At 42.2% G+C, this 27,568-nt stretch overlaps 1 protein-coding gene across 2 annotated transcripts in view; it reads left to right on the forward strand.

Moving 5' to 3' along the window:
- The window catches only part of ZNF385D (zinc finger protein 385D), a 351,705-nt gene that overhangs the window by 205,090 nt on the left and 119,047 nt on the right, over nucleotides 1-27,568 (forward strand). For both annotated transcript variants that reach the window (XM_024197375.1, XM_024197374.1), the window contains exon 3: nucleotides 15,074-15,184. In XM_024197375.1, the coding sequence (XP_024053143.1) occupies nucleotides 15,074-15,184 (111 nt within the window). The remainder of the gene's footprint in view (nucleotides 1-15,073; nucleotides 15,185-27,568) is intronic.

A 27,568-nucleotide genomic window follows, 5' to 3' on the forward strand; every position in this document is an offset into this window, starting at 1 on the left:
AACTACACTCAAAAATAAAACAATGTAAAACTTTAGCGCCTACAACTCCACTCTGTCCTACTTCTTGTTCAGCCAATCGCTCAGACAAACAAGTTTATTTACATTTGCAGGAGATAATGCTGCCCGCTTCTTGTTTACAATAACACCTGAAAGTGACAACAGTTGTTTGCATGGCACTGTTGTAGCTGGCGTTGCAAGATATTTACATGCCAGGTGCGCTAAAGATTCTTATGTCCCTTCATGCTTCAACCGCCCTTCCAGAGGATATGTGTCCATGACAATGACAGGTTCTGCTCGATAATGATCCAAAGCAGTGTGGACCGACTAATTTCATTTTAATCATCTGAGTCAGAGCAACCAGCATCTTTCTTTTTGGTGGTTCAGTTCTGTAGTTTCCACATCAGAGTGTTGCTCTTTTAAGACTTCTTAAAGCATGCTCCACACCTTATCCCTCTCAGATTTTGGAAGAAACTTCAGATTCCTAAACCTTGGATCAAGTGCTATAGCTATCTTTAGGAATCTCACATTGGTACCTTTGTGTTTTGTCAAATTTGAATGAAAGTGTTCTTAAAATGAACAACATGTGCTGGGTCATTGCTATAACATGAAATTGCTATAACATGAAATATATGGCAGAATGTAGGTAAAACAGAGCAGGAGACATACAGTTCTCCCCCAAGGAGTTCAGTCACACGTTTAATTCCTGCATTGTTTTTTTAATGAGTGTCATCAGCATGGAAGCATGTCCTCTGGAATGGTTTCTGAAACATGAAGGGGCATATGAATGTTTAGCATATCTGGCACATAAATATCTTGCAATGTTGGCTACAAAAGTGCCATGCCAAATGCCTGTTCTCACTTTCAGGTGACATTGTAAATAAGAAGCAGGCAGCATTATGTCCCATAAATGTAAACAAACTTGTTTGTCTTAGTGATTGGCTGAACAAGAAGTAGGACTGAGTGGACTTGTAGGCTCTAAAGTTTTACATTGTTTTGTTTTTTGAGTGCAATTATGTAACAAAAAAAATCTACATTTGTAAGTTGCACTTTCACAATAAAGAAATTGTACTTCAGTACTTGTATGAGATGAACTGAAAACTGTTATTTATTTGTTTATCATTTTACTGTGCAAATATTTATAATAAAAATAATATAAAGTGAGCACTGTACACTTTGTATTCTGTATTGTAATTGACATCAATATATTTGAAAATATAGAAAAACATCAAAATATTACATTTCAATTGGCATTCTATTGTTTAACCATGTGACTCAAAGTGCAATTAATCACAATTAAGTTTTTAATCACAATTAATTTTTTGCATTAATCTCATAAATTAACTGTGATTAATCGACAGCCCTAATGGGAATTAATTCTTAAGGGGGCCCCCTCTACTGAGTTTTCAATTTTTGCTATGCAGTTTTGTACCTGGAATTAAATTTTGATCTAAATTCATTTGTGGGCATAAGTTTTTCATTTAGAGGTTTAAAAAGTGATTTACAATCACAATAATGTATTAAGAGAGTACAATGGGCAAGGGGGCATTTGTCCCTGCATTTTTGCACTTGCCATTAATTGATGGTGCAAAATTGCACACAAAATTGGAGCGCTTTAAAAAAAAATCAATCCCTTAAGGTTATTTACACTATAATTATCATGCATTCTAACAGGATTTGGGAAATCCCTGAATATGAACATCCACCTATTTATCCCCTTTCTGTGCCTTTCTTTTAACTCTGGGGTGCTGCTGATGGGATCTTCTTTCATCTGGATTTCTGGGACAGGGTGTTGAGCCCCTTCTCTTGAGGCTATTGAGAAGGAATCATGCGGTGGGGCTGGGGAAGATTTTTATTTCTTTCACTTTTCTATAGGAAGGAGAGGTATAGATGTCAGATCTTTAATGTCAGCAGCAGTAAGGGAGCCAAACAGATGACTATCCAGAAACCAATATAAACCTGTTGAAATTTAGTAGCATTTTGCTGGCTGAATTTGGCAAATATTCTAGCAATTCAACAAATTGATTTTCACCCAATCCTATTATACAGAGCCACCGATGCCTGGAAAATTGCACATACGTTATTGTAAATGGCACTGGGGACAGTGATGGAAATGGCAGTGGGGATGGCGATGGACATCTGTAATTTTGGCCAAGTGGCTGCAACTTTATTTTCCCATAAACAAGATAGTTTTTTTGAGGCAACCTGCATTGCTCTGGCAACAGCTGATCAGTCTGTCACAAGCCTTACCTCTCTTGTGTCCCTGTGTCTCATCTGCATTAGTTTACATGGTCTGGATGTTGGAGAAAGTTGTTTTCTGTTTATGGCTAAACTCTTGAAACAGAGGGGGGAAAACAAAACACAAAAATAAAAATAAAAAAAAACTACTTTTTTCTGCCTCCCATTTGAAACAGTGAAAATTGAAAAGGAACAAAATTCTTTGTAGGCGTAAACTTTTCCCCCCCCACACAGCTCTCATGAGTCGCCAGATAATTAGGACATTATTTCTGTGTTTGTGATTAAATAGATATGCCTGGCAGATTTGTTAGTTAATGGCTGCAGTAAGAAGGATCATCAACAAAAGGAAGAGCAATTAATAACTATTTTCCAGAAATGATCCTTATGACTATTAAATTTTGTATCAACAGTTGCTATGTAGAAACTCCCACCCCAGATTTCATCCCTGTCATTAACAAGACCCCACACAGAGAGTTGGCTAGAGAGGACAACAGCTATGGTAACTCTAGAATAGTTGCTTAAAAACATTGAGAGGGACATTGTCAAGTGGTTAGATTCAAAATGTGGACTTTGTTTAACAATAAATGAATGGGAAAGGAAGAGTTTGGGTTAACAAAACTAAATAAGGGGCCAACGTCTGCCGTCTATATTGAACATTAACTCAGGCAGTTACCAAAGCTACCAATGTAAGTTAACATGACTGAGTCTTGAAGAAGGATTATAGTATTTGACCGAAGAATAGAAATATTTTGTAATTTAAAAACAATGGAAAAAACCCACAAGCTTTTATTTGAATAATTAAAAACACAAACAAAAAACCATTGTACTAGTGCTTGGGTATCAAAAAGGAAAAGTGATTAAGATTGGAATGTGAAATTTTTCTGCCTAGTAGCCAGAGCTAAGAAGAGTTCCATCATGGCTTTGCCACCATCCCGGAGCAATACACTGTCCCAGGAGCAGACCAGATGTCACATTGTGACTCCAAAAGTCACAGTCAGCCTTCCAGGTTCCTCCATGTTTCTAGGGGGAAATAACTGGTACCAGATCTAGATCTAGTGCAGAGTACTTTCCCCACTCCAGTATGCCAGCATAACTCTGATAGCATGTTTGTATGGGTACGTCTATACCCAGCCGCTAGTTCGGTGGCTGGAAATCGAACTTCTGGGTTCGACTTATCGCGTCTTGTCTGGACGAGATAAGTCGAACCTGGAAGTGCTCGCCGTCGACTGCGGTACTCCAGCTAGACGAGAGGAGTACCGCGGAGTCGACGGGGGAGCCTGCCTGCCGCGTCTGGACTGAGGTAAGTTCGAACTAAGGTACTTCGAACTTCAGCTACGTTATTCACGTAGCTGAAGTTGCGTACCTTAGTTCGAATTGGGGGGTAAGTGTAGACCAAGCCTATGTGTGAAGAAGGAGAGACAAAGCTGCACCCATTCTCCATCCCAGCCAGTAATGTGGGGGTTGGGACATATTCTACATATGGAGGCTGCTTTCCTCCCCATGCTGCAATCCACAATCCAGGAAGCCGGCTCAAGGAAGAGTAAGGGGGCATCTTACAATATCATACCCTCCAGAATAGCCTCAAAAGCAGAAGCACGATCTGTTCCTATGTGAATTGCAGTCTCTCCCTACCTCACACCTCCAACCCCGCATCCTAAATAGAAAAAATAAAGGAGATTTTTTTTTAATTAACAAACTATAATAACATAGCACTAGTAGAACAGTAAAACAGATTTTATAAAATAATTGTTATCTTGATAGTACCTCTTTCAAATAAAAGCATATAGTTAGCACATAAATGATATTTAAAATGTGGGATACAATTTGCATGTATAATTAGTAGCAATCAGTGAACCTGAAAAGAGTTCCATTAAGCATCTAAATTCTCATCTGCTTCTCTAAACATTGGGAGGCTATTGCTCCCCTCAAACTTGCCTGCAACCCCTCCTCTCTAGATCCCTCTGAGAATTAACTATCTTCATCCATCTGTGTGATCCCAACAGGCCCCCCCAAGCTTCTGCCTTCCAGTGTCAGTCAGTCCCCAGTTCCCATCAAGCAGCACTCAAAAATGTATTTGCTTTTCTCTGCCTTCCTACAACAAACTTTTGGATGCTTCTCTGATGCTTTTGAATGTTTTTTTTTTAATTTGTGCATTGGCAGCGATTCCCAAATGAGATTTCTAGGAAAAAATAATAATGCCAAATATCACTCCGTCGTTCTCACTCTCACTTACGGTTGTCTGCCCTGACTTTATTAGGAGCCGGGTTTATGGAGTCATATTGGGAAAAGTAACTCTGACTTGCTGTGTCAAAGAGCAATTGGCAGAGAAAGGATTCCTGCATTTGAACCAGCTTTCCTTAATCACCTTGGAGGTTATCCAGAGAGCTTTGCTTATAGCACTACAAGCACAAATCATAAGGTTCACAATAGGGCCATGTTCTGTAGTGAGTAGGAGAAGTACAAATCTATACAAAAAGGAAGGGAAATACGCAGGCATGTATTTCTTTATCAGCAGGAAAAGAAGAGTAAATCTGTGGAGAATATTTGATCATCTTTCCACACACCCTCCCCCCAAAAAAACCAAACAGCCACCCAACCAAAAACCAATTGCTTACAAAAGTTATGTGCTGCAAACTTGTTAAACCTAATGGGAGGACATTAGTTCCACCAGAAATCCAAGACTCTTTTGAGTCAGCATCCTTACCACAGAGGTGGATAAACCCAAATCCTTGAGAAATTAGTTGTTCTAGTCAAGTCGTCATTGAAGCAGCTTTTGTATTGTACTTTAAGTGCTTGTTTCCTGGATGGTTGACTCCCTGAAAAATGTAGCACCTCTGTGGCTAGTTTACAGCCTGGTGTGTTAATGCTGAGAGTCTAGGCCATCATCTGTGAAACCAGCACAAGTACTATAGCAGCTGAACCAAGTTCTGGTATCATCACCCAGCTATGTAGAGAGTCAGAGGGCCAGTGCATATGTGGGAGAAGGTGGGGGAAGGAGGGGAGAGAATGGTTGGGGAGAGAGGGACAAAGGAAGACGAACGAGAGAGAGAGAAAAGAAACTGAGGGAAAGGACAGGTAGAGACAACAGATCAAGGTCCATCGCTACGGAACATTTCATATTGGAGAAATTAACTGGAAGATCAGTAATTCCCAGCTGATGTCACAGAACTTGTGGCCATATATGAGGCATGTAAAGCTGCAGACAAACCATCTAATACACTTGAGAATCTGAGAGTCTCATTGCAGTTTGAGCATTAGTAGAAGAATCAGATAAGCTATGCTTGCTAAACCACTGATTGTGAACTGTTCCTGTTGGCAGATGAAACTAATTTCTCTAACGCGCCTGTGGATTATGTGGTTACAAAAATTGATACTAATGTTTATTTTGGTATTCCAGGTCCCAACTTTATTTAAAATGTTACTGATTAAAGGATAGAAGTTACGGAACTCAAAAAGACAAGAAATTTCAGGGAATAGTGATTTTTATTGCGGTAAGACCTAGAACCACCAATGAGGGTCAGACTGTATTACGCTAGGAACGGAGTAAACAAATAGGTAGAAATAATCATTACTGAGGAGAGATCACAATTTAATTTTAATCAGAACATTAAAAAAGATAGGATAGACATGGAATGGAGTGATCACATAAATCATCAACGTTTTTTTGTTTTTTAATAGATAAGTTATCCCCCAAATGCTGTTTAGCCTAGCCATTGTTAGCTGGTTGATTTCCTGAAGGTGTCTCAACAGAAGTGAGTCTTGAGGAGGGATCTGAATTAAAGATTAGGTCAGGAAGGGCAAGCCACACATTAGAGGCAGCATGAAAGAAAGCATGAAGATATTTGTGGGAAAACAGATAGGCACTCAAGGCTGATTTCATTGGCAGAGTCAAGGATGTGATGGGATAAGAGACATAAAGGACTATCTTTTAGAGGTGGGTACCAGCTGGAAGGAAAATATGTTTCTAATTCTCAGGAAGTATTCAAACAGTGCACATTTTTCTTGTTTGTATACTTTGAGTATTAAGGTACTGGGTTAAAAATCTCAGCCTTTCAGGGAAAAGGTATATTGGAAGAGAGAAAAGAGTGTATCTGTTCAGTTCTTGTAATCTGACCTGAGGTGATAGGGTGAGTGTGAAGAGGTTCCCATTTCTAGCTTGGGGCTAAGGGTATGTCTGCATTTGAGCTGGGAGGTGTGATTCCCAGGTTGTATAGACATATCTACGCCACAGTTCCCAAAGCCTCAACACCAATGAAATGTAGTAAAATCAGCCAAAGCAGACCCTGTGCTCTAGTGATGGAAGTCAGGTGGCACAAGCAGATCAGTCTTCTTTTTTCCTCTCTGTACCACCCAGGAATGGACTGCTGAATTGGCAGGCTATTTGCTTTCCCCATATAGCTGCCCCTCTCCTGCTCTGTGTTCTATACTACATTCAGGAGCATGGACTTTTCAAACATGATGTTACAGCGTGAAAAGATTGCAGCACACACATTAGATCAAAGTGTGACATCATCACAGTGTGCCACAGTATGTTGTCATTACAGTCCTTGGTATAATCAAACTAATGCTTGTTGTTGTACATTATTTGTATTACAGTGGAAAACAGAGGCCCCAGTTGGGCTCAGAGCTCCATTGTGCTGGGCATGGTACAAACACACATGATGTTTGTGTTTTGTTCAGCAAAATCTAACAGGGCTAGCAAAAGCTGATAGTTTCCCCACAAGCTGTTTGCAGAACTGTCATAGGGTTGGTCCTCCAGGGCACATGACGGGTTTCTGAACTCCCCCAGCCTTTGATCTCCAGGCTGCCAGCAGCATGGGTCTGGTTGTGGGATACTCAGCCCTCCAACTGAGTCCATGGGAGTCTACCTTTCCATGGAAGGATTCTCTTCTTTCACAGGCCTCCAGTAGGCCATGGCACAGTTCAGTGCCCACAGGCGCGTGTCTCTAGTGTCTTTGTTGCTGAGGGGGCCTGCGTTTTCTCAAAGTGGACCTCAACAGGCAGTGGTCTCCTGAACAGCTCTTGCCTTCAGCCAGGCCCTCTGTAGGAGCTGAGGGCTGAAGATCTGCTCTCTGTTCTTCAAAGTCTGCTACCAGCTGAGCTGGGCTTCTCCCTTTACATCTTCCCCACTCCCCCCGACATGCCTGGCAGTTGTGGAAAGGTAGGGTAGCTTGAGTCCAGAGCAGTTCATTAACTCTCACTTGGCCAGTGAGGGTTTATACACCCTGTCATGGAGCTTTACCACCTTGTGTTGTTGTTTTTATGATCTGAACACTTTTCCACCAGGGACTGGCCTAAGATCACAACCCATTTAACATGAGTTATTGAATAGCCATCACCTGATACAATGCTTCAGCGCTGAGCTAATCCAGATTCATACTAGAAGAGATGAAAAGCTCCATCTCCCTACTATTACAATTCCCCTGAATCATTAATTACCCACAGACAAAGCACCAATCCTGCATTTATCAAATACCTCATATGTTGCCTTCTGAGGGTATGTCTACACTACGAGGGCAGTTCGATTTCACTTAAATCGAATATGTGGAATCGATATTGCAAAGTCGAACGTGTGTGTCCACACTAAGGACAATAATTCGACTTTGTGAGTCCACACTAACGGGGCAAGCGTCGACATTGGAAGCGGTGCACTGTGGGCAGCTATCCCACAGTTCCCGCAGTCCTCGCTGCCCATTGGAATTCTGGGTCGAGCCACCAATGCCTTCTGGGTAAAAAAAATGTGTCGAGGGTGCTTTTGAGTAAGTGTCGTCATCTGTCCGTCACTACCGCCCTCCCTCCCTGAAAGCGCTGGCGGGAAATCAGTTCGCGCACTTTTCTGGTCAGTGACAGCGCGGACGCCACAGCACTGCGAGCATGGAGCACGCTGCGACCATCGCTGCAGTTGTGGCCGTTCTCAACACCTCGCAGCTTCTCATCCACCTTTCCCAGAGGCAGATACAGAGAAATCAGGCGAGGAGGCTACGGCAGCGGGGTGAGGATCTGAAGTCTGAGAGTAGCACAGACCTGTCAGAAACCACGAGACCCAGCGCCGAGGACATCACGGTGGCAATGGGTCATGTGGATATTGTGGAACGGCGATTCTGGGCCCGGGAAACAAGCACGGACTGGTGGGACTGCATAGTGCTGCAGGTCTGGGATGAATCCCAGTGGCTGCGAAACTTTCGCATGCGGAAGGGGACTTTCTTGGAACTTTGTGAGTTGCTGTCCCCTGCCCTGAAGCGCAATGACACCCGGATGCGAGCAGCCCTGACTGTCCAGAAGCGAGTGGCCATAGCCCTCTGGAAGCTTGCAACGCCGGACAGCTACCGGTCAGTCGCGAACCACTTTGGCGTGGGCAAATCTACCGTGGGGGTTGTTGTGATGCAAGTAGCCAACGCAATCGTTAAGGTACTGCTCTCAAAGGTAGTGACCCTGGGAAACGCGCAGGTCATCATAGATGGCTTCGCCGCGATGGGATTCCCAAACTGCGGTGGGGCTATAGATGGAACTCACATCCCTATCCTGGGACCGGACCACCAGGCCAGCCAGTACATCAACCGAAAGGGCTACTTTTCTATGGTGCTGCAAGCACTGGTGAACCATAGGGGACGTTTTACCAACATCAACGTCGGATGGCCGGGCAAGGTTCATGACGCTCGCGTGTTCAGGAACTCAGGCCTGTTTAGACGGCTGCAGGAAGGTATTTACTTCCCGGACCACAAAATAACTCTTGGGGATGTGGAGATGCCTACAGTGATCCTCGGGGACCCAGCCTACCCGCTAATGCCCTGGCTCATGAAACCCTATACTGGCGCCCTGGACACTGAAAAAGAACTCTTCAACTACCGGCTGAGCAAGTGCAGAATGGTGGTGGAGTGTGCTTTTGGCCATCTCAAGGGGAGATGGAGAAGCTTACTGACTCGCTGTGATCTCAGCGAAACCAATATCCCCATTGTTATATCAGCTTGCTGTGTGCTCCACAATCTCTGTGAGAGCAAGGGGGAGACCTTTATGGCGGGGTGGGAGGTTGAGGCAAATAGCCTGGCTTCTGATTACGACCAGCCAGACAGCCGGGCGATTAGAAGAGCCCAGCGGGACGCGCTGTGCATCAGGGAGGCTTTGAAAGCTAGGTTCCTCAGTGAGCAGGGTAACCTGTGACTATTAACTTTGTTTAAAGAGAAACTGAACCTGCCCCCGTTTCTTTACCCAGTTTATGTTGACTATCCTCTCCAGCTACATACCCCTTTCACCCCCTTCCCAAAAAATAAAATCAGTTCTATTTTCTTAATGAACACCGTTGTCTTTATTACTGTTTTCGCGGGAATCCTTTAAACCTGGGACGCAGACTGTGGTGGGGGGCGGGTGTAGTGTAGTGATGCAAATGATGCCTCTAAACTCCAGGAATGACAGGCTCCGCAGTGGTGGACTGGTTGTTTCAACGGAGCCTGCCAGCCGTCCTGGGCGGGACTGCGTGTATGTGTCGGCTATGTGACTTTCTGGCAGGGGGAGGAGGGTTACAGATCCCCTGCTGCGTGGCTCTGTGAGCCAGGATAAGGACCGCTGCATAAGATCTGTAACTGCCCTCCCACGCCACAAAGTCACAGAGCAACCCCCCTCCCAGAACATGAAAACCACCTCCCAGACTGACCAGGGTAACTAGTAACTGCACTGTGTATGTGCCCTGCTGCTGGACCTGCCCCCGCCTCTGTACCCTGCTAAAGGTGACTGTCCTGTCCAATTACCAACCACCTTCCCCCCCTTCACACAGACTCTCCTCCAAAAGAAAATGATGGAAACAGTAATTAACAGAAACGTATATTTTATTAGTAACTACACATGAAACGGGGGGGTGAAACTTGGATGGGGGCTTGTGTGAGGTGGGTAGGAAAGGACTTTTCAAATTTTGTGGAATGAGAGCCTTCTAGTGCTAGAGCACTCTGCAGGGGTGGAGTGAAACTTTTCACGGCCCCTGCCGCCCCTCCTTCTTTGGACTTTGGGTGAGGGGGGTATGGGACTTGGTGGCGGGGGAGGGTGGTTACAGATACACTGCAGCGGGGCTCTCTCCTCCTGCCTCCGGTCCTGCAGAACATCCACAAGGCGCCGGAGCGTGTCCATTTGCTCCCTCATCAGTCCAAGCAGTGTTTGAGTCGCCTGCTGGTCTTCCTGACGCCACCTCTCCTCCCGTTCCATGTTTGCTCTGTGCATTTGGGACAAGTTCTCCCTCCACTGTGTCTGCTGGGCTGCCTGGGCTCGGGAGCAGCACATTAGTTCTGAGAACATGTCCTCCCGCGTCTTCTTCTTCCTCCGCCTAATCTGCGCTAGCCTCTGGGACTGTGATGCCAGGCTGGGTTGGGAGACAGTCGCAGATGTGGCTGTGGGAATGGGAAAAAGGGAGTGAATTCCTCAGAAAGATAAATGTAGTTGTGAACAAAGAACATAGTCTTTCTCTGTGAACAAGACCATGCGCTGCACCTATCACATGCGCACTCAGGACAAGGTCGAATTTTCGGCCCTCTCCTTCAGTGCCTGTGGTCTTGCAGAGGCGATCTGAGAAGCGGGGCAGGACACCGGAATTTCTGTAGCGGGCAAGCATGGTAAGCCGTAGACTTGTGGCTGCTTAAAACTTTAATAGTAGCACTGGCCTCCTTTCACGTTGAAAGCAATGCCAGTCTCTGCTGCCAGCAATCAGGCAAGCATGAACTCTGCCCCTGTCCCACCCCCTCGCGGCTGTCCCAGGGAAAGATCCCTGTGTGCTGCCCCTCTCCCGCCTCCACCGCGTGGCTGTAAAGCAGTCCCAATACTAACATTCCCCTACCTAATTCAAAGCAGGGCATCATGAGCGACATCACCCTGATGAGGATCTCGGACAGCGAAAAGGAACGGATGCTTAGGGAAAGCCTGCAAAAACCAGGGCCGTATGCCGCCATGCTCTGCAGGGCAATGATCCCTGAGTACTTGATTGTCTCCTGGCGTGGAAACGTTTCGTACCACGGAGGACCCAATAAGATCGCTCTCCCCAGGAACCTCATGCATAGGCTTGAACATTACCTCCAGGAGACCTTCGTTGAGATCTCCCATGAGGATTTCATCTCTATCCCCGGACATATAGACCGGATTTTGGTGTAGCTGCACTGGCAGGGACTAAAGAGTGGAGCGTCTTGGGCAGCAGAATCATGAAAAACCGGACATTGTTAGATTTTTTTTAAATAGTTGGGACTAAATAGTGAAGCGCCCAGGGCAAAGAAATCATGAAAAACCCATTGTTAATATTATAAATATTCCAGTTCTGTTAAAAATAAATGTTTAGATGTTTAAAACACTTCCTGAAAAACCCATTGTTAATATTATAAATATTGAAGTTCTATTAAAAATAAATGTTTAGATGTTTCAAACACTTACTGCTTGATTCTTCCCCTGATTCTGTGTCCGGGGTAACGGCTGGGGACGGTTGGTAGGGGATCTCAGTAAGGGTGATGAAGAGCTCCTGGCTGTCGGGGAAATCAGCGGTGCAAGCGCTGTCGACTGCCTCGTCCTCCTCATCTCCTTCTTCATCTTCCCCGTCCGCTACCATGTCCGAGGAACCGGCCGCGGACAATATCCCATCCTCAGAGTCCACGGTCACGGGTGGGGTAGTGGTGGCGGCCGCACCCAGGATGGAATGCAGTGCCTCGTAGAAACAGGATGTGTGGGGCTGGGATCCGGAGCGTCCGTTTGCCTCTTTGGTTTTTTGGTAGCCTTGTCTCAGCTCCTTGATTTTCACGCGGCACTGCGTTGCATCCCGGCTGTATCCTCTCTCTGCCATGGCTTTAGAGATCTTCTCATATATCTTTGCATTCCGTCTTTTGGAGTGCAGCTCGGAAAGCACGGACTCATCGCCCCACACAGCGATGAGATCCAAGACTTCCCGATCAGTCCATGCTGGGGCCCTCTTTCTATTCTGGGATTGCACGGTCACCTCTGCTGGAGAGCTCTGCATCGTTGCCAGTGCTGCTGGGCTCGCCACGATGTCCAAACAGGAAATGCGATTCAAACTGCCCAGACAGGAAAAGGAATTCAAATATTCCCGGGGCTTTTCCTGTGTGGCTGGTCAGAGCATCCGAGCTCGGACTGCTGTCCAGAGCGTCAACAGAGTGGTGCACTGTGGGATAGCTCCCGGAGCTATTAGCGTCGATTTCCATCCACACCTAGCCTAATTCGATATGGCCATTTCGAATTTAGCGCTACTCCTCTCGTTGGGGAGGAGTACAGAAGTCGAATTTAAGAGAGCTCTATGTCGAACTAAATAGCTTCGTGGTGTGGACGGGTGCAGGGTTAATTCGATGTAACGGCGCTAAATTCGACATAAACGCCTAGTGTAGACCAGGCCTGAGAAGTAAGTGAACCATAGGGGCATTGGTTCAGAACAAAATTCATTTTTTTAAGATAAATATAAAAATTACACAATCTGAGTATTGGATGCATCGTGGTTAGGGGTTGGATGACTCAGATGATGACTTTGTACAGCCCTGTGACAGCATGTCTCAAAGATAAAGATTACCTGCTGCTTAAATGAGTGGCTCATGAATTAGTATACAGCTATTTAAATTTTTAAAAAAATATAGTTATCAAATGGTTATTGTCAAAAAAGGAAGAGTCATGACAACTTTAACCTGGAAGTTTGTGGAAGTTTATTTCAGCATTGGTGATGAAATCTCATGAACAGTTTTTGTGAGATTTTAGGCCTAAATCATAGAAACAGAGAAATGTACGACTGGAAGGGAGTTCAGTAGGTCATCTAGTCCTGTCCCCTGCACTGAGGCAGGATTGAATATTCTCTAGATCATCACTGACAGGTGTTTGTCTAACCTGTTCTTAAAAACCTCCAATGATGGAGATTCCACAACCTCCCTAGGTAATTTGTTGCAGTGCTTTCTACTACCCTTACAGTTTTTCCTAATGTCTAACCTAAATCTCCCTTGCTGCAATTTAAATGATAGATTTCTTACAGAACCAGCCAATCTTGCAAGGTTTTCTGCATCCTTTCCGCCGGAATGATTTTCATGAAAGTTTGGCCATTGCTGAAATAGAACCATAAAATAGGCTACCTATTGGATCTAACCATGGCACCAAAACCATGATCCAACTATGTTCCCCAGATCAGCATGCAGAGAGATTCCTTTGCTCAAAGTTCTCACCACTTGCATGGGAAAGAGGCACTCACCTTCCTTTACATTAGTAGCCTCTGCCCTTTTCCTGGATTGTGCAGAGGGTTGTTTGGTTTACGCATTGAGGGAGAAGACGGACTGTAGGCAGCAGACCGGATTTACACTTTATGTGCTCCTAGGCACAGCATCTTCAGTTCCCCACCCCGCCTACAGCAGACCTTCGTGTTTTCCATAAAAAATGAAACTTTTAACCCACTTTTAACTGTTACGTGCCCCTAGAGTGCGAGCGCCCCTAGGCATGTACCTACTGTGCCTAATTAGAAATCCAGCCCTGGTAGGCAGCCCACAATGGGTGGGTATGAACCTGTAACACTGACAGACCCGGTCATTAGTGGGCGGGATGGAACCTGGGACCTCTGGAGCTAAATGCATGAGTCTCTACTGCATGAGCTAAAAGCCATATGGCCCTTAGCTAAGGCTGTAGAGCAGACTCATTAATCCCTCAGTGGTCTCGGTGCCACTAGATGGGACGGAGCACCACACCCAGGAGGTGTGTGGGTTACAGGTACACATGATCCCACTCTGGCCTCATGAAGATTGTCCAAGAAAGATAATAAAGACTATTTTGCCTTTCTCGCAAAGCACTCTCCACAGTGCTGATTCCTCCTTTGGGAGGGCTCAAAGAGCAGCAGTGACCAGAGAGGTTCCCTGATAGGATGACTGCATTAGACCCCATGCTTCCATGGCGAGTGTGTAAGGAGGATTGTGAGGGCTTTTGGAGAGACAGTTGGGGGAAGGGGAGAAACTAGAGTACAGCTAGTGGGGTCATGATTATAAGAATTGGCTGGCATGGGAGGAGTGTAAGTATGGCAGCTGCTCAGCCAGCCATGTATTAAATGCTACACTGCACTCCACAGCCTGGAGGGGGCAGGTAGGATATCATTCCCCTCTGACCCCTGTTGAAATTCTTTGTGTAAAGCCCATTTACTCAGACTTTGTGCTGGGGAGCGGGATTTGACCTAGAGAAGTGTTCTCTAAAGGAGGGATAAAATGGTTGAAACAAGGTTTATTTAAATGGCAGAAAAATAATCTTTAGACACTTGAAGGATGATTTGGAATTTACCCTGACTCTGACAGAAATTGCCTCATATAAAAGACTCATTTCTGGAACCTGGGACAATGTTGAAGATTTTCATAATATTTGGGAATCCTGCCATGATGCAAAGCCAGCTAAGCACCACACTGTATATAGAGTTGTTTATACATCCTTATTCACATTTCACTTCATACTCCCTTTCTTTTTTTCTTTTCCCCAGGTTCTTATTTTATTTTTTTACAATTGTATTATTTTTACTCTGCTGTTTTCCTAAAGTAAAAATAAAAATTAGCATGTTGGTAGGTAAACATGTTCAGTGTTAACTGATTCAGCTTTCTTCACTGAAGTGAGATAGGAATGAATAGTAGCCAAAAAACTCTTTTCCAGGTTACTAATTAATTTTTTTCTTTCCCCCTTTTTATTCTCAGTAAAAAGCAGCAATAATAATAGAAAAAGAAAGGGAGAAACGTACTGTCACCAAATGAATAATGTTTGCTATGGATTGGCACTGGACAGATTCTCTTTAATACCATAAGTGGCATAGGCAACCTTCCAATGGAACAGAAAAGCTTTTATTTTTCTCTTTCTCTCATTACAGATGGACCCAATTCAGAAAGCTGTAATAAATCATACATTTGGGGTTCCTCTTCCTCATCGAAGAAAGCAAATCATATCATGCAACATTTGCCAGCTGAGATTTAATTCTGATGTAAGTTGACTATTTTGTATTAGTCTAAAAAATATGTATTAGTCTATGCTGGATGTGCAATGAGAGAGTCTTTTCTGTGTGTATTAATTTGAGCTTAAATGAAACATAATGATTTTAGACTGTGGATCCATAGTAGATGAGGATGTAGGATACTGTACACAGAGGCAATTACTTGGTACTTTATACATGATGGGTCAGATTCTCCCCTCGGTTCCATTCCTGCAAGTTTACTAATTTCAGTGGTGCTGCACAGGCTATAAGTGAGGGCAGGACTGATCCACCATCTTTAATGGGTGCAATATAGTTTCTAGATCCTAATGCCTCTACCAGTACTAGATAATTTGGCTGCACTATTTTTCCTTTAAGTACCAGAGGCACTTCAGCATTGTCCATATGGCTTAGCTGTACCTCTTCTGCTCATGCTCCAAAATTTGTACCTCCAGTAGTGTAAACAGTTGTGGCAGTTCGGTGCTGCTGTCTTATCCACTGCAATCCTAGCTTTTAAAAACAAAGGTTATTTTCATTATTTGTCCCCCACCTCATCCGCAACCAAATGATGCGAGGTGAAGGGGACTGCTCCCAGCCTGAAAACTCTCACTCTGTAAGGGGAAGAGGCTCAGAGTCTGGATGGTTTGTTGGACTTTCCACATCCTCACATTCCATCCAAGCCTTCTCTGCATGCACCTCCACAAGGGCAGATCAGTCATCTTCAGAACTTGGGACATGACCGATTGGACCCATCCTTTCCTATTTTTCAGGGATAAATCAAAATATTCCTCAACCCTTTCTCCTGGTTCAATCCACCTTCAAAAGAAAAAAAAGTTCTAGGTTCCCATTCCACATTCATAAGTGGGTAATAATTGGATATGGAATCTGCCATCCTTTCAGACTCTTCTTCTTCCCAAGAGGAAGATCTGGGCTCTTTCTGTAGAAGTGCCCCTGTGCTTCCTCTCCATTTACATGTTAGCCAGTTAATAGCACAGGGGCTCAAGACCCTCGCACCCAGGCTAGGACCAAAAAGATCCCCCAATAAGAAAAGAAAGGTGGCCCGGTGAGGAATAAACCACCAAATGCCACCAAAAAGTTCCAAAGTGTTCCGGATCTCCAGTATCTACCATAAGCTCCAGTTCCCCTCCCAAAGAAGCAGAACTCTTCTCCCGAGATCATAACCCTGAGCCAGAGAGAACAGACAAGATTCTGTACACAGACATATTTAAAAGTAAGGAGGTGGTAGACTCTATTGAGTGCCAGGCAGAGGGAAGAGGATGAGCAGATTCAAGTCAAGTGCAAACATCCCCAATCCAAACCCCTTCTTTTCTCCTTTGAAGATGCAAGTAGAAAGAATTGGGAAGTGCCTGACAAAGGAAAGAGGCTTAGCTGGCAAGCCCTGGAATACTGCAGGGTCATAGAAACAAAATATTCTCTTCCATATGCACTGCATCTTTCCTGGAGGCTTTCTCATATGAGTGGATTTGGCAGAAACTTATCTGCTTGTTCCAAACAGGCCTTGTCATTGACAGTTTCACTTGTAACCACTACCAATGCAATAGGTTAACTTTTGATCTGCTGTCCAATCCCAAGGTGATCACAACAGTATTGGTAGAGATAATAGGTTGAAAAATATTGGAGCTCGTCCAGGCCTATTCTTAGACATCATACTTATCAAAGCATTATTCTCAAGGACCTCCTCATGAGAAGTAATTCAGAGGAACATTCATTGCTTCAGCAATGAAGGTTTGTCATAAACTTTAAGAGGGGATCAGGAATCTCTTCTGTAAGTGTTGCCCCCCTAGGGAGTAGGATAAATTCAAATTCTTCCTGATGACAAGATCCAGACACTGATCTCCACAGTCAACCAAGTGTCATGCATTCATCTTTACTTGCAGTCCTGGATCTTCTGCTTTCATGTATAGAGATTATTCCCTGCACACATACAAGAGCTTATTTTCACAGCCCTGGAACTATTTCCAACAAGGGATACCAAGATGGGTAAAGATACCATTCAGAGTTATCTGGCCTCTCAGTGCGTGAAAACAGGATACCCAGATGAAGGTAGGATCCTGTCTTTGTAATCCAAACTCCAGAATCCTACTATGGACACCAAGACTTTCAGGATTGGGAGCTCACTTGGGGCATAGCAACAGAAGGGAACATTGGCAAAGTCAGTGAGGCTTCAGAGAATCGTTAACTCTAATGATGACAGCAGCCACTCTGGCCCTTCAGGATTTGAGTGGGGAGCATGTCCTGGTTCAATCAGACAACATGATGTGGCATATGTAAATCTGCAAGCGGGAACAAAATCCTCAAGTCTCAACACTGTAGTGATGATACACATCCTTTCCTGGGAAGTGTGCCACCTACTCTGCATCCAGATGGCCCACATAAAAGGGACACAGAACACACAATTGAACTGGTAAAGTCATTGGCAGACACTCAACTCAGAGTGGTCCCTGAACCGAGAAGTATTCCAGCTGATTGGAGGTAGGCTTTCCTCAGATGAAACTGTTCACAGCCATTTGAAACTGAAATAAAAAATATTCTTCATCAGGGAAGCAAGCAATATGTCACTGGGAGCCGATGCTGGCACACAGATGTCTGAATCTGCTTTTATAGTCTTCCTCCTCTTCTGCTGCTAGGAAGAATAATTCAAAAGATAAAAATGGATGACACAATGGTCATTCTCAGAGGCACGTGCAGCTGCAAATAAACCAGTCCCAGAAGGAATCAGTTCATTCAGTACATTTCACAGCAGCTTTTTGGAAAGAAATCTGTAAAGCAGATGCCTGGTCATGTTATAACACCTTAAAATGCTACAGGCTTGAATTCCAGTTCCCTGGAGCAGCATCCCTCTGCAGGATGAAGCTTTATGTGTGATCCCAAATTAGATAATGCCACTAATTTTAGGGAAGGGAGGATCTGTCTACTTCTCTCCCTTCTCCTTAATATTTCCCTATTTTTCATTGCATCTCAAGTGTCTCTGACTGAGGTAGAGGTCAAGGTCCTTAATGGAAAATTTGTTACCTAATGATTTCCTCTCTGGGATCATATCTCTTCCTTCTGCTCCATCCGAAGTCAGGTCTCTGGTATCTCTATGATGCTCTTTTTTGGATCCCAGAAGCTGGGACTGGATGACAGGGGATGGCTCAGCCGATGATTGTCCTATCCTGTACATTCCTTCTGAAGCATCTGGCATCCAGCACTCTGGGAAGATAGGCCACTGGGCTAGATGGACCATTGGTCTGACACAGTAAGGCCATTCTTATATTCTTATCACTGTTGAATTACAGAAATTGCTGTACAGATGCTTTAAAAACACTAATAAGTATTCAGTATTTCAATATCATATTGCAAATACTTATCTGGCTTGTGGGTGGAATGAGCACAAACAAGCTCCATAGCCCCATGGGTAAGTTTGAACTCCTTTCAGTATTTGGAGTACAAGAGGTGCAGCAGACTATGTTTAAATTGCATCTGGAGTGAGATTCCCATCCTAAGTTCACAGGCCCATGCAAGTGGGCTAAAAACAGCTGCGTCAACGTTGCTTTGATGTGTGGCTTGGGCTGGAACTCAGCTCTCAAGTGCCTCCTGCCACACCACAGCCCCCTGCATTACTCCCAGGGTTGAGAACCTGAGCTCCAGCCCAAGCCACAACAGCAAAGCAACATCAACACAGCTGATTTTAGCCCTTTAGATTGAACCCCATTGGTACAAGTCTGCGGACCCAAGGTGGGAGATGCTTCCAGATGCAGTGTAGATATAAATGTCACAGGTTAGGGGAAAGGCCACTTTCAGAAAGGAAGGCATCAGGTAACAAGTTGTGATTAGTGGTACTGTAATATGGCAGATCTACGTGCATTGCAAGTTTTTCTTCTCTTTTGAAGAAATGTTTATGTCTTACTGAACATTCCTACCCTTAATTTCTACCGTGTTTTGTTGAATGTAATTTAAAGGCATAAGAACCAGACCTTACTGGCAGTTCTACTGATGAAACTTTATTTTTAGATCCCAGAGATAGGATTTATCAGCCGGTAGTGAATAGAAACTCCATTTCCTTATTGTATGAAAGTATTATGAAAATGTTTATAGTAAAACTGCTCTTTTGGATTTTTTTTCATTTTTGTTCAAGATACAGAATTGTCTCCCTTTTTCTATAGATTTCTTTCAGCTTTTTTTCATCCAGAAGAGCCTTTTTTCTGGTTGCATGGTCACAAAATTAAGTTTAAAGGAAAAATAAAAAAAGCAGTACAATAGTCTAAAACTGTTTATATTCTTTCTGAAGAAGTTATGTATAAATCTTCATGTCAGCGGTATGGTCGCTATTTCTTTTTAAAATAAATCTCCTCATACAAGAGAAGGGAGGAATGAGCAAATAACTTGTGAGATGAGGAAGAACGTTGAAACAGCAAAGGTGGCCTCTGCTCTGTCTGTTTTTAGCAATGAGCCTCTTGTTCCACAAAGATCTGCATTCAATATCTGCATTCTCAACATGGTACCGTTCCAGTGAAGCATTTAAGCACATGCTGATCTGTAAGCACGTGAGTGATCCAAGAGCGCAGTTGTGCCAGCTTCCAGAGTAGTCTGGTGCCAAGCCAAGAAAACTGTTGAATACCTGCTTAACTTTAAGCATGGAATTACTCTCATTAAGTCTGTGACCCTAAGAACATGCTTAAACATCTTGCTGAATTGTGATCATAGTGCTAAGCACCATCCAGGATCAAGCCCCAATTGACTTTAGTGAGACTATTTATGTGCTTACTGACACACATGCTTAAGTGCTTGCTGGTTTGGGAACTAACTGCAAAAAAACCCCAGCAAGGAATGATTACTTAAAAATATACTTATGCCAAGTTTTTCTAATTTTTTCCACCATTTTGGTTTCTGTCTTGAATAGGACCAATCGTATTTTGCTAAGGTCACCAAGTCAACAGTGATGGCCTGTTAACTAGGTCAACTGTTACATTACGAACTCCTTCTCCTTTCACTCTTGGGTAATGGAGATCTCTGAGTGATCATCCAGTTTGCCTTGTGTTGGAAGGTTGGATAGGAAATTTGGTGTGTGCATAGCACTAGATTGCCATTATGATCAAATATAAAAGTATTTCCTACTGTGCTTGCCAGAAATAATTGTTTAACATAAATAGCAATAGTAGCAAAGCTCTCTTGAGCTGAACATTTGTCAGAAAGACCTTATCAATCATCCTTTTGCCTTGTTTCCCCCCCTCACTTTAATATTGCCCTAATCCTGCAAACAAGATCCTGGAACCCATATGGAGACCAGCTGATGTCAATGGAATTCTAAATTGACACAGAAGTCTGTGCTAGCAAATACCACTGCAGGATGCATGCAGAATAAGGATGAATCATATTTTATCTGTGTTATTTCTTCCTTGTTTATAGCCTTTGGAATAATACTGATTAGTAAGAGTAAATTAGAGAAATGGAAGATACATACTAAATAAAATTTTATTCTGGGGATGTTTTATTAGAAAATGTTGAAATGTAAAACTACTGAACTATTAGAGAGATAAGGTGGGTGAAGTAATATCTTTTATTGGTCCAACTTCTCACCAAGAGAAGTTGGTCCAATAAAAAATATTAAGCTTGTCTCTCTGACCAACAGAACTGGTCCATAAAAGATATTACCTCATCCACCTTATCTCTCTAATATCCTGGGACCGACATGGCTACAACTACATTGCATGCTGAAATATTAGACATTTGGGCAGAGATTTCCAAAACCCCACTCAATGGGCAGGATCTGTGCATATTGACTGTTTAAATATACAGCTGTATTTGCATGGATAAATAGGTAGTTGAGAATTTACTTACGTGATGGGTCACATGGCATGAGTCACATTTTGTGCAGGCCTTTCAAAAATCACCCCATTAGGAACAGAAAAGGGCCAATCAGGGTAATACCCCTATTCTCTCATGGTTATTGAATTCCACCTTCCTGCTTTCACACCTGTTATCCTTCAATACACTTTCTCTTCAGCTATAAATCTAGGTGGTGTTTGAATTTGTTTACACTATTTGCTTCAATCATCTTCTGAGGTATCTACCTCCATGTTTATCACCCTTTCCATGAATTAGTTATATATATTCCATCCTACTTGCTCCTACTATCCTGATTGTTTTTAGATTGTATCCATTAAATTTAGAATCCATTCTCAGTAGAAAAACATCAGCCTCTATTGTCATTCTAATAAATACCTTTCAAACTCAGTCATGATTATATACAGGCATGTACTGCAAGCCACAGAGCAAAATTGTAACTGTTCTTAGGACAACATTTCTTTGGTAACTGGTACATTTTTCTTCTTCTTTTGTCCTTTATTAGTAGCAAAACCCTAGCTCTATGAATTCACTGTTAGATCCTGATCCTTGTGGGGGCGGGGGGAAGTGGAGAATCCACATCCTTATGCCTGCCCACCATCTCAGTGAGGTCAGTGGCACTCCAGTGGTTGCAAGAATTTGTAAAGGTTGTTCTCTAATTAGGATAATGGCCAACTGTGATCAGACTCTACCAGTGTAGATGCTCTACGGGTGGTGGATAGCCCCTATGTAAACACATGTAATATTGAATGAAACATCTGCGTGTACCTTAGAGTGTATTTTCCAATAAGACCAATTTCTCCTAACTTAATTTCTTCAGACATGGGTGTCGTACATTATTTTTGTCCTATTCTACATCTGTTCAGTGAAGCACCATCTTTCATTTAGTGTGGAGATCAACATTCAGGAGCAATTTCAGATTTCAAATATGGAATTGCACGTGCTATTCATTGGTGATCAGAACGTGACTCAAAATGGAAATATGCTTTTATGTCTACCCTTTTCCAGAGATGCTGGTTTAAAGCATTGACTGGAAAAAAGTAATAAACAGTAACAGAAAGTGACTAGATGTAGAGCTGTCCAGGGAATCTCTAGCATCTATATCAGTGCATTGTAGCAACCCTAAAGAATTTCTGAAGAATAACTTGAGATATAAGATTTTTGGCATTATTAAAGTCCAGTAAAATAACCTAGAATACTTTGCACTTATAGAACATAAATAAAAAATTTGAGAACAACCCAATACATTTTGTTTTGGGTATGAGATGGCTTCTGTTTTTATAGGCATATGCAGGACATTTTAACAAGTGTTACCTCCTCTTTCCTATGTCACAAAGTTTAAAGACTTGGACAAAAAAATTCAGGCAGAACCTGTGCAAGTGTCATGCCATACTGTAAAACTGGAACTGTTATTTTGAACTGCATTCTATATTTTGAAAGAAAACATTTTTTACTTCATTTCTTTCTTCTCCTTGCCATTAGTTTGTTCTTTGTGGTTATACAGGAGTCAACCATTTTTTAAAATCTAGAATTATAGCTTCTAAATTATTTAAACATGCCAGAAATCTAGATAAGCAATATCCAGCTGACATGCACACCTCCTGAGTTGCCTCAGAGCATTTCTAAAATGATTACCAGAAAGCAGAAATTAAATGATTGCTGATCAGGGTAAAAATCATGTTATACAACAGTTGTATTTAGTGTATTTTAAAAGTAGGGTTTTTAATACAATATATAATATACCTACTTTTATAACATACATGCAGAGGCTACATTGTTTTGACATATTTGAAAACCATAGGATCTCAGCACACCTCATGTTCTATCTTCTTCTTCAGCTCTTGAGTATTTATGGGGCTATATGAGCTGCATTCTCTGGATGAAATCCTGAGGGGTATGGGAAGCTCCTTACTCTTGCCTGATAAAGTCTAGCACAGTATGGGGCACAAAGATGCTCAATTGCTCTGTGGCTAGAGAGCCCATAAGGCGGGACACTCATATAAATGACCTTCTCACTCCCTCCATCAGCTCTCAGTGGATCCCAGTGCCCCTCTCTTCTCTTGCAGGGAATGTGGAGTCTACTGTTGTTCATGGGCTGCTTTAAGGCCTGCAGAGCTACCTCCCATCCACACAAAAGTACTGCTTGTCGCGAGGGATGGTAGGGATGTTGTGAGGGGTTTAGTTGCACCGCCACCCTCAGACCTTCCTTTTCCTTAGGGTTGGGGAGAGATTTTCAAGCTAGTAGCATTACATGTCAGCTGACAGCTCACTCTAGTGCTGAGATGGGGAGAGATGGGGAAAGAAGCTATTGGTCTACTCACTGACTGTGGCATTGTCACTCAGCCAAGGAGACATCACCACCATTAGCCCTCCACCATACAGAGTTATCTCTGCCTCCCCAAACATCACTCTCCAGTGAACTGTGGCCACATATGGAGTCAGACTCTATCTCTAGGTAGGAAGTAGATTCGAATGCCCACACTACCATGGCTGGTTCAGAGGTGAGCCTGCCTGATCAGAGAGCTGTATGAGCACAGAGTCTGGTCAGGCTGGAGCTGTGGTCAAAATTTGGCCATATGTGAATTGTAGACAGACTGTCTCTAACAATTGCTGGGGAGCAAGGAAGGTAAAGGGCAACTGCCCTTATATTGACTTTTCAGGCAACATTGAGCATTGGGCCAACCTTTGTGGATGATTTCTCCTGCTCCACATTCTGCCTGTCCTACTGGTACATTTCAAAGAGATGTTCCTTTGATGTAGCAACTGTGCTCTGCAAAAGATGTGAGATCTTTCAAAAATGGCACAGTTTTGCTGCACAAGATCTCTGAGTGTGCAGAGCCCTCCTCTTTTTAATAGTCAAGTTATGCAGAATTGGCAATGCTTTAAACACACGAGATCTGTCTTTTTTTAATGACCATTCTTCTAACTGTGGAGTATGGAGATGAATTGTTTTCAAAGGTTTCTGCTTCTAGCACGGAACTCAGCGTCTTCAGCATTTGCCCTTTGAAGAAGAAACTATTGATAGGCCAGACTCTCAGCTCATGACTGGGCTCAAACTGTCTTAAAATTGCTAGGAGCAACAGAGGAAAGAGGGAAAGGCCAAGGTGAGAGCAACTGGAGGAGTTAATTTAAAAGGGAGAAGGTCTGAGATGAGAGAAGACTCTCCCCCCACCATTTAAATACATCTAGACAATTAATATTAAAGCCTTCTCTTGTCCCCCCAAAGTGATGAAATGAAGGTATCACTTAAGATACTAGCTGCTGCCACAAAAGGGGGTTGAATTGCATAATGTTTGGATTTAGCTGTTGTTATTTAGTGTGCCATGTTTACTTTGCTTTATTTAATTTGTTGTTGTAGCTTTTTCTCAATATATTTATATAAAAAAGACAGAAATTCAAATAGCAGGGACATTGAAGCACTGGGCTAGTAATCATGGGTACAGTCCACACATTTCACATCTTGATAACAACATGTTATCTGCTTGAGTCCCCATTAATCAATGCTCCTGCTTTTTGCCTCGTAATGCATTTCCGTACTTAGGTCACCACACTTCACCTTTCGGGGGCTCACTGAGGACAGAAAGATGTGAGAGAGGAGAGTTATATATTATATTGTGGCCCAGAGAAGGAACACAGATCTTAACAGAGAATGTTTAGGTGTTTCATGTGGTGTAGAAGCGTCTCCTTCAAAATCAGTTAGCAGTTGTAACCCACAGTGATTCCCCCCCCCCCCCACAAATTGTGTCCTAATTCCCTTTTGAACATACTGTATACTAATTGGTCCTATGGTTGACATTGGTTGATTATACCCCTATATTAAGCACAGTGACACCTGTTCTAATGCTCTTCTGCTAACTCTGGACACTTCTCTTGATGACCAATAAAATCTCATTCCCGTAAGAGTTCTGGAAATATTAATCACAGTGCACTGTGCAGTCTCCTAATGTAACTAACAGAAGAATAGTCCCTTTGGTGACAATTACAAACAGACTTTACTGTATTCAGTAAATTAAATTCTACCTAAGAACCTGTAGGACTGACTCTTCCTTAGCTCCTGCATTCTTAACACTTGAAAAGTTTGTTACATTCTTAGGACAAATTGTGAGATATTGTAGTCACATGTGCCTATCTGCATTCCAGTCACCAACTGGAATTTGATTCTCTGTAGGAATGGGACACAGTAGCCAGGTTTTAAAAGCTTTGTAATCAAATACAAAATGCATGTTCGAACAATGCCTATGAGGGTGAGTTGCCTCTGCTCATGTGTAAGTTTTGAGCTGAATTGAAAATGAAGTCTCTAAAGGTTTAAAATGGCCATAGGGGACTTGCTCCTTATCAGGGCTGAATCCAATATGGCAGTCTCAAGTGACTCTCCCACAGCCTTTGAAAGCTTGGTCTTCAGAACATATATTGAAAACCTAGACCAAACTCAGGTACAAACATACTGTTGCATTCATATATAATTGACTTACACTGATGAAGAGCAGATTGATCTTCATATTATGATTTAGAAATATAAAGATTTATTCTCTGTTGGGTTCATATATGTTTCAATGTACAGTGGTGGAACAACTGCTGGTACAGATGCATAGTAAATTTACTCTTGGTTCATTTGTATTAGATCTATCTGAATGAGCATAAATGTTTCCTCATATTCTTTATAAAGGAGGTTTCAGAAGGTAGACTCTGAACAGGTTTTATTCTTTCCCCAGCACAGCTTATTTTCTCTGCATCAGTGAACTTGTCATGATAATCAACTTTTTTGTCCCAACCATCAATCACTCTTGATTACAGCTGGGTAGAAGTTCTGTTCTGTTGATCAGCTCATCAGTGCACATAATATTACACCTGGATACTCGTGAAAATCATCCCTTGATGGGAGAATCACTTGCCTTCAAGGCTTTTGTCAAAAGTACTTTCATTTACATTTGGGTCTCCTTGCAGTTGTCAATTCTAGCTTTGATTGTACCATTTCTTTTATGAAGATAATCCTTGTAAATTCAGTTGATCCTTGCCAAGATAATTAAAAAAAACATTTTAGTTTTGAAATAACATCTTATGTTGTACTTTTTTTTCACTTGACTGTACAAATATTGCAATAATTAAAATTACATGAATTACAAATTAAATAACTATGTGGTACTTTGCTGGGAAGTAATTTAGCATAAATTTGCCCAGAATTTTTTGCAAGGGCCATTCTGTCAATTTTTAATAGGTTCCCTAGGAATTTTATTTGGTTTGTTTGGGATAATATTTATCTCTAATGTTTGGTTTATTTTAAGTGGTTGGTTAGCTAACTTCATAGTAATGAGAGCTTTAAAAATTAAACATATCTTTCATTTCTTGAAAGGAAATATGATTTATATTGCTGTGATCTTTGTTGCATGCCACATTTAGGTAAATAAATAAATTTCTTTTGTGTTTCTAAAGCCAAATTTCTTTTGTGTTTCTAAAGCCAAATATTTTCTTGCTTGTAATAGGAGTATTAAGCAGTCGTTATCAATATGATGTAACTTGGCCTGATTAAGAACTTTATACTTCACTAACAACTTAAAAATTACTTTTAATTAGCTAACCAGATGTAAATTAATGTTGCCATACTATTTCCACTCAGTCATTCGTCTTATTCTAGAGATACTTTTTGTTCATTATTACCATAAGTTTAATCTTCTACAGTATCACAAAGAACAATTTAAAAGAAGCCTATAAACATGACACTAAAAGGTTCAGGACCAAGTGTAAATGAAAAACACAGTAGAATTTGAGAGTATGGAATAATGAAGATTTGATTAGCAGTCATGTTTTTATATAAAAGGTTTAATTAGCAGAAGCTCATTTTCCTGTTCTTGCTAGCATTTCAGGACAGTGATATATTGCTTTATTGCACGGAGTCATGCCAACAAATAGAAGGTGTTATGTTTTCATTAGATGCAGACACTTCAACATTATTATCTCTAACCTTAATCTACACAATGGTACAAAACATAGTCAAATGTCATCGTTTAATAGGCCAGTGATATATACAGTAATTTTAAAACTATGAAGTGTTCACTCAAAGGCTTTATTTTGTTTCTTTTAAAATTGATGATAAAAGCACTAAATTACAAATCGAATAATCACTCAAACAGGCTCATTTCTTATGATCTGTCTTCTTGAATACCTCTTCTGCCTAGTACAGGATTTGATCACTTGTTCAGAAATTCTTCTTCCAGAGTGACACAACTGTTTATTTTTATGGTTTAATAATTAATATTAGTGCACTGCAGCATTATTATTTTACAGGATCCATCAATCTGTATTACCCTTCCATAGACTCATCACTCTTTATTATAATTTAAATAACAGAAAATTTTCTGTTGCTGCTGTATAGAGGTATTTGATGTCTACTGACTAAAATAATTCTAGTCAAACAGTCTACCACAGGATTCCTTTCATTGCTTGTCAATTTATTCTGTAATGTGATTTTTACATCAGAGTTGTATGTGGTGATAAACAGTTACAATAAAGTCAATTCTAATAGTAAATAGCTGTTGAGAAGCAGCAATAAGT

This window comes from Terrapene carolina, unplaced genomic scaffold, assembly GCF_002925995.2.
Source record: "Terrapene carolina triunguis isolate 2854851 unplaced genomic scaffold, T_m_triunguis-2.0 Scaffold84, whole genome shotgun sequence".
NCBI classification, from domain to species: Eukaryota; Metazoa; Chordata; order Testudines; family Emydidae; genus Terrapene; species Terrapene triunguis.